Source organism: Atractosteus spatula, chromosome 20, assembly GCF_055471065.1.
Source record: "Atractosteus spatula isolate fAtrSpa1 chromosome 20, fAtrSpa1.hap1, whole genome shotgun sequence".
NCBI classification, from domain to species: domain Eukaryota; kingdom Metazoa; phylum Chordata; class Actinopteri; order Semionotiformes; family Lepisosteidae; genus Atractosteus; species Atractosteus spatula.
Genome location: NC_142725.1, coordinates 7,114,186 through 7,126,833, shown reverse-complemented (window position 1 = coordinate 7,126,833; position 12,648 = coordinate 7,114,186). Strand labels below are relative to the sequence as shown.

The window sequence follows — 12,648 nt, the reverse complement described above, 5'->3', positions numbered from 1 at the left end:
TCATTGTCCTGAAGGCATTACAATGAAGGCACTGCAATTTCCCTCACGGGATCAATAAAGTATCTATCTATCTAAGGCCGCAGAGTCTGCCTGGTGCTTGGGTCCTGCTGTGATAACGTGTGCTCTTCCCTATGTGTATTTGCAGATGAGCCCAGTGGAGAGGAAGATGGTAGCACCCCTGAACCCTCTATTGTCTCTACTGCGAGAGCTACTAGTAAGTGTCTTTAATGTCTCTAGTGTCTTTGTCTCTACAGGCTTCTCAGCTCTTGAATCAATGGTGGACGATGTTCAAGAACCTGTGTCTCACAGGGGACAGAGATAGTGGCTCCTAACTGCCACTAAGATAAATAATAATAATCCTGCATAATTTAGCAAACAGCACGAACATGAGAGTGAGTAGTGTTGTACAGTCCCTTATAAAAGCTCTTAGTGTTAGGTTTAACTCGGGTTTTTAATAGGTGGCAGCTTGTCATTTTGCAAATTGCACACGATCAAATTAGAAATTTCTGGCACTAACACCATTTTATGGGATTACAGGAAAAAGTACACCTTCACCTAATGAGGCAAGGTATTAAAAATACTATTTTAAATATATCCCTGTGATAGGTTTGAGCCCGTCACATGTAGAATTATAGCTACACTATTTAAATGCATCAGAGCTGACCTCTCTGCTGAGCTAGATTTGCCAGATCATTCTGCTGAAAAGTTTTAGCATATAAAGAAATCTCAAAAGAATTACATATGCATACATACTATTTAAATGTATTTTATATACAGAATACACATCCTGACATACTGGGTCATATTAAAAAAAACATTGGTGTCCACTTATATCTTGAACGCTTAATTAATTCATTAATTTAATTAATTTAATATTATCGATTTAACAATAATTTTAAATTTGATTTCATTATTAATTATGTTCTGTATTTAACCTTTTGTAATCACTTTTATTTTTTTATTTATTCTTTGCATTTAGCCTTAAGTAGCAGGCTTCAAACAACAATGTACTAAAACTAATATGCTAATCTCAGAAGTCCCTGTAGGGACCATTTCATTTTTTTATATATTTTTATTGGGTTATTGAATCTACTGAATGCGTCCTCAGATGGTCCTTACATTAAAGTATTCAAAACATAGCTGTACCTCACAGGGTATGAAGGAAACATTGTCTTCCTGTTTTCTCTTTTGTCTGTATGTTACCTGCCAAGTGTTATCCTATTTTAAGTCTGTTTATATTCAATCTGTGCTGTAGCTTCCTGTAAATTATTAACAGTATATATTCTCAGCTATTTTTTCCTGTTATTAAAGCCAACAAAGCCTGCCATTTTGGTAGATGAAGGACAACTAAGTCAAACACTTCTTTTGTGAAATATAGTATTTAGTGGGTGAAAAATATAAATAACCAGTCTAGGCCTAATAGGGTGTTTTTTGGGTACTGTAGGTAAATCTAAATACATTTCTAAATAATTAATAAGCATTTATTTCAGGAAGAACTTATTTTCCATGATCTTTCACAGTGCTTCCTATAATATGAGACACGTTGATGCTGTTGTGTTGATTATACTGCTGTTTGCATTCCACCCCTATAAAAAAACAGATCTCACTCCTTCCATACCAAAGTCTAGCAGAAAGTTTGAATTTGAATCTTTTTGTGGCCTTTTCCCCCTAATGCTGTCTATGCTTCTCCTTGTAGAAAATTCTGATTCATGTTGCATCCATTGGATAGCTGAAATGTCCGAGACAAGATCCCTCCTTGTTCTTTGACCCCCTGTACTTCCAACAGTACAGATAATTCCCTCTATCCATCCATTTTAAAACCATTCAACTTCTTCTGGCAGGAGAGCCTATCGCGGACAAGGCAGGGTACACCCTGGACAGGATGCCCGTTCATCACTGGGCGCACGCAGACACAAACACACACACGCACACTAGGGCCAGTTTTCCCAGAAGCCAATTAATAATAATAATAATAATAATAATAATAATAATTAATTGCTTACACTTATATAGTGCTTTTCTGGACACTCCACTCAAAGTGCTTTACAGGTAAGGGGGATCCCCTCCACCACCACCAGTGTGCAGCTCCACCTGATGCAACAGCAGCCATAGTGCGCCAGTACACTCCCCACACACCAGCTCTCAGTGGGGAGGAGAGCAGAGAGAATGAATCCCCAATTCATAGATGGGGATTATTAGGAGGCCATGATTGGTAAGGGCCAATGGGAAATTTGGCCAGGACGCCGGGGTTACACCCCGACTCTTTTCGAGAAACGCCCCGGGATTTTTAATGACCACAGAGAGTCAGGACCTCCGTTTTACGTCTCATCCGAAGGACGGCGCCTGTTTACACTATAGTGTCCCCGTCACTATACTGGGGCATTAGGACCCACATAGACTGCAGGGCAAGCACCCCCTGCTGGCCCCACTAACACCTCTTCCAGCAGCAGCCTTAGTTTTTCCCAGTACCATCCAGGTACTGACCAGGCTCACACCTGCTTAGCTTCAGTGGGTTGCCAGTTGTGAGTTGCAGGGTGATATGGCTGCTGGCTTTTAACTGACTTGTATATGTTTGGACTGTGGGAGGAAACCGGAGCATCTGGAGGAAACCCACACAAACACAGGGAGAACATACAAGCTCCACACAGACAGCACCCCAGCTCCAGAGTGGAACTCATGGCCTCCACGCTGCGAAGTAGCAGCACTAACCACCATCCCGCTTTGCCGACAGGGGCTGATTATCAGAGTGGAATAATTGTTTTCCCTGGAATGCCCTAGAATTGCTGGGGTTAAGCAATCGGCATCTAGCTCCGGAATTAAAAATAGTACTGTAGTTATATTAGACCCCGATATCCTAAATACTGTATGTGTGTTTGGTATGGGCATGTTTTTGTGTTTTTCCTTCCTCCTGCTGAAATGTCATGAACTTTCATATGGGTTTGTATGTTACAATATCTTCTTTTCTGGAGGGATCTGGGATGCACAGATCTGATTGTGGACTTCATATGGAAAACCAGGCTTCATTTGAAAGACCACTGCTCATTTTGACAGGCCTTTTCAGCTTTTGGCTTCTAACTTCCTTGGAAGTCATGGTTTTACTATTGCATTTGGCTTTCAAATGAGAACTTAATAATTGCATTTTTGCATTGTTTTGTTCCATTGACTGTGATACAGCATGCACAATTATATCTACTAAAATGTCCACACCTAACCGGGCTGCTCTGTTTCTCTCAGTGCTGTGCACAGTATCCACTTCGGACAACCAAATCAGAAGAGTTTTTATTTTGTCTCGTGGGCTGGTCGAGTAATTCTTCACCTTATTCAATGAGACAGCACATATTGTGTCTTGCACTATGTTTTCAGTTTGCGTCTAAAACATTGTGTTTAGTTGAGACTAAATTAATGTACACATTTTGTGTTAAGGACACAGACTAAAAGCATTTTAGAATGTGGCAATAAGCCGACTTGGAGGTCTAATGAAAATGAACCACATTCCATCTGAAATAACTCTGGGAAAGACCCAGTTGAGCTTTGTATTTGGAAATATGCTGAGTTGGAATATTACCTTGGCAGCATGGTGGTGCAGTGATTAGCATTGCTGGTGCTGGTGCATTGGGTTTAATTCTGGGCCTGTGGTGCTATCTGTGTTGAGTTTGTATGATCCATATTCACGTAGTACTCTGGTTTGCTCCTGCTGTCCAAAGGCATAGTGTCTGTTAATTGACTATTGGGAAAACTGGCCCTGGTGTGAGTGTGTGTCTGTGTGTGTGTGCCCTGTGATCCACTGGCTTGCCAGGATAGGCTCCGGCTCTCTCATGACTCAGAACTGGTTTTAACCCAATTAACCAATTTTGCCGCAAATAGAAGGATGTTATTGTGTTCAAAGTTGCCCGCATGTTGAGATAAGCCGATAATTGTCCAAAACCAGTGGTTCTTAAAGGTATTTTTAGAAAGTAAATCATTGAAAGCAAATTAAGCACCAGCACATAAAAACAGCTATTTTGTTTCCTCAAACCTAGGTATTTTAAGGTAAACTTAAAGGGTTTAATTTTATCATATATTCTCAATTTTTCTGTAAAATGAACAGAGATAATTCTCTGTCTTTCCTTCTACGGTTATGATATATCTTAATTTTGAAGAACTGAATTTTTCAGTGGTTTTGATCGGGGGTGTAAGAAAAGATTTGGAGAGCCAACGCAGACCTGATGCAGTAATAATCACTGGTCTGAACCTTAGCAGTTGATACCATAAACCGCTGTAGAGACTGTAGATCTTCAGAAACGTATGACTTAAGACTTTGATGAAACTTTATTTTTGTTTCCTAGAACTAAAGCCCACATTCTACTGGTCAAATGCTCTGTCATTGCTCACAAAATGAAAACCCGTTCAATGAAGTAATGATAGGGTTCTTTAATTTAGTCCGATAGGAACTGAGTCATTCGTTATCCCTATATAAAACTATATGTAGTTTAACCTGAGTACAGTTTAGCCAGCAGTCATATCACGCTTGAACTCACAGCTGGCAGCCCACTGAAGCTCAGCAGGTGGGAGCCTGGTCAGTAAACTAGGGCTGCTGCTGGAAGAGGTATTAGAAGTGCGGTCTGTGTGGATCCTAATGCCCCAGTGTTGTGATAGGGACACTATACTGTAAAATAAAAGGTGCTGTCCTTTGGATAAGATGTAATACTGAGGTCCTGACTCTCCACGGTCATTAAAAATCTCAGGGTGTTTAGAGTAGAGGTGTTACCCCAGCATCCTGGCCAAATTTCCCCCCAGCCTCTACCGATCATGGCCCCTTAATATTCCCCTCTCTGAACTGGCTTCATCACTCTGCTCTCCTCCCCACTGAGAGCTGGTGTGTGGGGAGCGTTCTGGCGCACTATGGCTGCCGTCGCATCATCCAGGTGGGGCTGCACACTGGTGGTGGAGGGGATCCCCACTACCTGTAAAGAGCTTTGAGTGGAGTGTCCAGAAAAGCGCTATATAAGTGTAAGGGATATTTAATAATTATTATTTATACATCGCTGTATCACCTGCCCTTGAAAATGCTCTATACCAGGCAAATAATCCCATGCTAAACGTGGTGGATTTTAGCTTTCCAAATTTCTTTATCTTATATTTTTAAGGATTCATATTTTGTATTTAAATATTGTTATTTTGTTAATAATCTTGAGGAATTATTATTAGTAGTAGTATTAACACTTTTTACTGTTTTATGGTAATATATGTGACCGTTAGGTCCTATCGGTTAAAATAAACAGCAGGTCATTTTCAGAGACCGTGCGGAGGAATTTGTCGCTGTGCGTTCGCAGGTTATTACAGTAAATGCGTCGGTACAGGAAAGCCTGTACAGAGCCTGAGTGTTGTTCTTTACGGGACAGCAACTTGAAAGGAAGATTTACCTTCCTGAAACGGAATTTGCAGGAACCCATGAAATGGAACTTGTGAGCAACAACTTGTGCAAGCTGACCTTTGCTCTGTCGTGTCGGCCTCATCCTTTTGAACAGAGTAAGGAAAGGAACGGTGTGGAAAGTTAGGTACCTCCTGTGTCCGTTTGATTTCAGGAACTATTTTGAATCCTGTTGCTGCTTCAGTGAATAAAAATGAGGAGGGGGATGGTGTAGTATTGTGTTGCATGTTTTATCATTATCCTGCTTCAAACACTAACATCTGATAAGCAAAGACAAACAATCAAGCCATTATGACCTTCCTCTGCAGTTACTTAAAGAGTATGTGGGGGTTTATAACTGAGAGAAGACCATTCAACTCATTTAGCTGATGTTGTTGTACGGTACAAAGGACAGATAAGCTAAGGGTTTCGTCTTGCCATTTCTTGAAGGCTTCATGACAAGAGTTTACTTCAGCAGCTCCTTTCCATTTCTCAATCAAATCTCCCATCAATATCCCAGTAGAGGATAGGAGCCCGTTTAAATTTGTTTATGCGATTGAACCTGTTACTTAGTTCAGTTCTGTTTTTAAATAGGGCATTAGATGTGAAACACTACGTACACGGTCTGGCAAAGCTTAGGGGTTGCTTAGCCCAGTTCATATGTATTGACATGTTTGCAGATTAAGGTATGGGATTCTGTTAGTTTCATTCATCTTTTGAACTATGGCAAGCACATTGTCACACCCACAGAATTCACTGGTATTTTGAACTAGATGTGCTAAAACATCACCTAAAGGGTCTGTTGTTCAGATTGCTTTTCTTGTCCCCTTTTCAGAGTAGCTGAGGTTAAACACTTTTCATTTTTTTCTTTAATTTTCCAAATACCTGACAGATAAGTGACATGTATATGTTTATTATAGGACAGCTACAGTATGTAGCCAGAATGACAGAAAAATAAGCTTTTACTTAGAGATTCATTGGATTAGGTTGAAGGCTTGAAATGTCATTCTGCATTCAGAATTGTATGAGAAAAACCCACCTTAGAACCTGTGAAAATAGTGCAAAATAATGATTGAAAGTTTTTTTTGTCTTTGCATGTATTGTTCTTGATCACAGAGATGTTTTTCAGTCTTTAGTTTACAAAAAATGCCTTCAACTCATCTTACAGCTACAGTTCACAGCTATTTACAGTACTAACAGTAGCTTACAGCTTTTGGTTATGTGATCCATGTCTTGGAAGCTCCGTTTAGCAATATTTCCAAACTCTGAACTATGGGATGTTTAGGAATCCCAAGAGTTTTTAGGGCTGATAACAGGTGGCCTTCCTTAACTCAAGACTGTAACATGAGCAACAAAATATCATTCTATGTCACGAAAGCCAGTTTACTAGAATTATTTCTGAAGCATCTTGATGAGCATCTTGAGAGGATTATCTAATGGGAATCAAAAATAATATTTCATTTTGAACTGGTGTCTTTGGTTTTCAAGCCAAATTTGGATTTAAATACTAATGCCAGCCCCCAAAATATCCTTTAAAGGTCAGTGTTCAATCTGGAAAAGGCTATCATTTATTATATTTCCTGAATTGGCACAGGAAATCCTACTTGAGTACGGCTGAAAATAATGCTCTTCAGGTTAGCCAGGCCTTATAAATATCACTTGAGTCGGTTTTGGTGATGAGCATAGAAATATAACCGCTCTTGAGAAATAGATGAAAATGGTTAATAAGCAGTTCCATTGAAGAATATGGGAACAGAGGTCTCCGGGGCAATTCCACACCCACAGTCCTTGTCTCCATTAAAGATGAGAAGGGCCTTTTTCTGAAGATCACATCATCCTTTCTGGTTTCCTGTCTGACCTTCTTCCCTGAAGACTTAAAAATGTCTGGAAGGAGTAAAGCAACACAGTTTTTCCAGCCTGTTTCTCTCGGGGCTTGGTGCAGGTCCTTTCACAGCTCTCAGTTCACAGGACCTCTGACACCCCTTCTCAGTGTCAAACCTGCCTGGCAATACAGAAACCGCAGGATCAAAAGGCTACGTCTTCTTTTCATTACGGTGTCTAAAAGAGCAGAAGCAAGCTCCCCCCGCTGCTAAAATTAGGAAGAGGGCTTGAGAAATGTCTCTGTGTAAATCCTCTGTAGGATTACACCAGACGAAGTCGTCTTTTTATTCATTGGGAATCTTTATTTTAAAGGGAGGCAGTTGAGAGAATAAGTGTTTGCAATGGTTCAAGAGAGCTACACTGGAAGTTCTGTCTCATGCTGCAATGAAACACTGAGGATTTGTATAGACATGCTTGGCCAAATATCTATTGAGTTAGAATGTCTGTCAGCAGATAGAATATTTCAGTTTGAACCTATTTAACCTTGTGAGCACTTGCATATTTATAGATCAAGAATGAAGGTATAGTTTCCAGCCGAACTGCCACGTGTTCAAGACAGGACTGGACTAGACCAGGAAGGGAGCCAGGAGAAGTTTGTGCACAGTGTAGCTACCTGGTCCAAATTTTGATCGCTCATTGTTTTTTCCCTCACCTTGGAGACGGACTTAACAACATCTGCTCACAGAGGTAAAGCTAGCGCTTTTGATAGGCCCAATTCTTGAGCGCAGTGCTCAATTTTAAAGTATATTGTTCTGCAATGTACTATAGGCTGTTTTTATTAAATAAGAGAAGTGACACTAACAAAAACCTTATTTGGTCCATACCTCGGGAATTGTAGCTGTAGATCTACTCCTAAATCAACAGCCTTATCAATATTTGATTACTAATAATCAAATAATGGAAAAAAAACTTTCAAAAGGCTTAATCATTAAGAGAAGAGTAATGCTGAATTATGTGGTTGTTTAACTGGGGGGGATTTGGGATACACTGAAGAGAACTGGAATATTCTATTAATTTCAATTTGTCATTACTGTTTTATCCTCTTTTTGTTCTTTAGGAGTCAAATACCAGCCTGCAAACCAGCTCTTTCCATAGCCTGAACAGTACAATCAGACACAGGATTGTCTAGGATTCATTGCAGTGTGTCTATACAATATGCAATGAATGATGATTATAAATCATGATTAGGTACACTGTATATGTTTACTGAGGCAATCCTTCTCAGAGATCTGTTGAAAATATTGTTCTTTAAGGATTCTGTTTTCTACCTCTGAACATATCTTATCTAGTTTAGTAGTTAGATAAAGAGCTGAAAGATATATACTCTGTTGTGGTTGCTCCTGCTTCAAAACAGGCTGCTTTAAGACTGGTACTGAAGAAAAGAATTCTTCTAGATCACTGTATCCTCAGTAATAATAAACCAAATTCAAAGCATTCCTTTATAGTAGAGGTTCTGGAGAGTGGGGAAATGTTTCTGTCAGGAAATAAGTGTTACAATGGGGAGTGTTATAAAATGAAATCAATATCAAAATCAAACTGATTTCAGCTTGCATGCAAATAATAAAGTTTAATGATTTCACCACCTTAGGTCAGGGATTACAGAGCTTTTACTGTTGACTGTTCCTTTGGAGATCAGTTTAATGACCTCACCAGGAATGTCCTGGTCACTGTAGAATGTTTATTCTTTAATATGGAGGTCTTAATGATTTACAGTAAAGTTAATTATCCTGAGTAAATTATTAGAACTCCTTTTGAGGCTCAGTATCTTCCTCTATGTTTACATACCTCTTGGCCCAAGGACATCTATGTAAATACAGCCAGACAATGCCCATTGTTAAACCTACTCAGGAAGGCAATCAAGATGGGAAGAGCAAACATAGCTAATCTTGTTGAAACTCAACTGCACCCCCACTACAGAAACTGGCTCTTGTCATCAGCTTGCCACAATCCATTTTCATGTATGTAATGCTTTCCATCTCTGTCAAAATCTAAGACCGATATCATGTCACTTCTTAGTTGCAATTGCTGTACTGTTAACCTGTAAAATGTAGTTTTAAGATCTCTGTTAAATGACAAAACCTTGCTCAATCTTGCTCTTTATCTGAAGTACCTGTTGCAACTTTGTACTCTCACTGTGCCTTATGTTCATCAGATGTTGCTCTGTTTCTCAAACTTAAGTTGTGAGCTATTTTGCAGACCAAAATTTTCTTGAAGCTAAGTAATTGTTTGCCCATTTCTAAATGTTACATTTCTAAATAAACCACAGCCATAGACTTGTTTTAATGCTTTAACTTAATTTGGTTCACTTATTTATTCATTATTGTATTAATCTATATAATTAATTTTTGTTTTTATGTCATTCTGCTGAGCCCATAAAGATATAGAATTAACCCCATGCTGTGCATTAATACTATTCAATGTGATTTGTTGATTTTGTTATCTTGCCAAGATATGTAATTGATGGAGGACATTTCATAATTGTGTCCCAATAAATTTGATTTTGAGCCCTGTCATAGGAAATCCATCATCATCAAACTCCCCTGCCAATGAGATTTCGATTGCTGTCAGGGAAAATGTTTATAGTGTAAATATTATGCAGGAATAACCTCCTTCTGTTTCTTCTGTTTTCCTGATGTCTTACTGGCATAGACCTATCTTAGCCTAGACCTTTATCTTCTTTTTTCTGCACTTTTCCTTATGTGTCCACTTTTCATTGAGGCACAACATCCAGTCAACCAAAACATAGTAGCCTTGTGAATGAAGTAATTGTACAACTAACGCATTCTTTATGTGGAAGAGTTGTGTCTAGAAACGTTTGCTTTCTTTTAATCGTTTGTACATTGTGAACCTCCTAGTGTTTTTCTCCATATCATAACTTAGCAATAGAATATTATGAGAACTAGCTGTAGTCATTGTAAAACATGCTGATTTCTCAGAAGTCTCATGTGCTGCTTTTAAGTCAGTTTTTTTCTTAAACAAAATTCCATCAAATTAAGGTATTTTGATGTGTGCCAAGATGATTTCCCTAAACATATTTTCTCTGCCTTTGAACCTATGCATGGTTACCGCCAGCACTGTGCTACATTATGCGGCTCACTTGCTGTCGAAGCACATCAGGAGGCAAAGTTCCCACTTGTATTTTTACTGTGCCTTAAACTTTAGATTTTTCCTCTCTCCTGTATCTGAATGCATTAGGTTAAAGCAAGTGGCAACCTTTAGTTAAATCACTTCACATAATAGCACACAAATGTAACTCTTTCATTGCTATCTGTCAGTTTGTAATGTTCATTTGCATATTATTGCCGTTAGTCATTGAGTAAAGGTGTTAGACAACTGATTAAAGAATGACAGCACTGCTGCTAGTCCTCACAGTGTAAAGAATTCTACAGCAGCAAGCCCTAAATGAAGGTATTTAACACAATCATTATAACAAAGAGCAGATGCGGAGCAGATGCGTCATATTGTAAATAAGGGATGTTGTAAAACTCTTCAGGAATTGTGTCCTTAGGGGGCTGCTGCAGACCACAGAGAGGCAGCTCTTCCTTGGTGGCACATTGTGGGTGTGTCAGCTCTGAGCTGAGTGTTATGGCTTGTGGGGGAGATCATTATATCAGGGTGGGAGAGGACATGTGCTGGCAGCTGCCGCTATTTTGATTCCCTCTTTTCGTTGCTGCAAACTTTCCTGTCTTGAGGTTGACCAAGAGACACCAGCTTCACTGGCATTTCGAGAAGCAAGTGAAGGAATTAGGCTGGAGGAGGAGAAAGAGGAGCCCAGGCAGAGAAGCCCTGTGGGTTTGAGAAACTCAGTGAAAGCAGATAACACTCTGGACATGGTGGGATTGGAGAGCAAAAGTGGTTTAACCATACAAGCTAAAACAACACTCTGGTAACCTTTAGAAGATGGGCTTCCCCACAGAAAGCAGTGACTCAGCTGAGATTTTGAATTGTTTTAGGCACTGTCACTGTAGTATCCTGCCTCTTATGTAAAATGTAGAAAACTCTCCAATGGTATAACATGGCTTACAGTATATAGAGCAGTAATACCACACATTACTTATATTGGCTTTTACATCCCAAAGAAAACCCAAAATGTTTTATAAGTGACAAAGAGTTTGCTTTACATTCTACAAAAAATAATTTTACTCAACTGCCAGTAACTCAATTCACAGCAGAGAAGACCCAGTACAAAAGAGAAACATTTAGTTTGGCCAGTATGAGAACGTTTAAATTGGAATACCGCCAGGACACTGCAGCTGGTACTCCTGTCCTTTAGAACCGTTACTTGGGATCATTAATGGTCACAAGTAGATGCCTGTAGCAGTCAGTTTCTGGGACTTCATTTGGAATTTTACTCATTAAAATCATTGCCATAATTATTCTGTCAGCATTGCTGTATTTAGTGAGAGAACTCTAAGCCTGCAAACTCTCCCCCTTCACTAGCTGTATGGCTTTGGAAGAAAGAAGACATTTGCTTATTTATAGCTGTGCGATTAATTGTTTTGGCACAGATGTAAATGTTTCTAAATACACAGCTATTAAATACTCTAAAGACCATGAGCTCTCCAGCCATTTCCATGTTTTTGAGACTCAAGTGTTCTGGGGTCATAAGCTGCATGTTACAGCCCTTCACCCAGGTCACAGTTACTGTATGTATTGTGGTTATCGATTTCAGGACACAAACTGCCATCCTTCTTCCTACAGTATTTCTTCTTTGCAGCTCTTCTATTCTACAAAGAAAGCATTGCAGGCTGAGGGGAAACTTATAGCACAACAGAGTATTAGTCCATTTTCCATAACTACATACGTTTGCGGTCAAACAGACTTAAAACCCCCACAGTTTCTGCCTCTTATATGATAAAAATCCCTTTATATGGATAAAAACAATTCTTACTGAATTGAACTGAAGAGTCCTGACCTAAATAAAGCAGTCAAGGAGCTGTGTACAGATGAACACGCACCTAACATTTACTTTGATTAATGCTTAGGAAGTTTTAGAATTTAACTTAGGGAAGAAAAACATAGCTTGTGGAAGGTTTTTGAGGCAATTGTAAGGATTCCTGCATATCCCAAAGAAAATCACACGATTTCAATCTCCCTTAGGAAAAGAGCTGATGGGGTAGTCCAAGTCTGGTTCAGTGACATAATCAGACATTTGAGTTTTCTCTGGAGAGTTAGTTTGAGGATATTTGTATGGGTTTCTTACTCCCATCTGGCAGATACCTTTATACGAAATGGCGTCCGTGGGCAATAGCTCTCACAATGCGGTGCAAGTGCAGTGTTGTACTAAGCAATCCCAGAGTATGCAAGGCAGGCTGGATACACTGTCATATTTTATATTATGCTGTTTCATGTTGTGGCTTGTGGCAGTGACATATGTG

The 12,648-nt window shown here is 39.4% G+C and overlaps 1 protein-coding gene across 1 annotated transcript in view; it reads left to right on the top strand.

Annotated features, from left to right (window-relative positions):
* Positions 1 to 12,648, top strand: part of hspg2 (heparan sulfate proteoglycan 2) — a 223,799-nt gene that overhangs the window by 59,901 nt on the left and 151,250 nt on the right. The window contains exon 3 of the mRNA XM_088938069.1: positions 146 to 214. Within this exon, the coding sequence (XP_088794195.1) occupies positions 146 to 214 (69 nt within the window). The remainder of the gene's footprint in view (positions 1 to 145; positions 215 to 12,648) is intronic.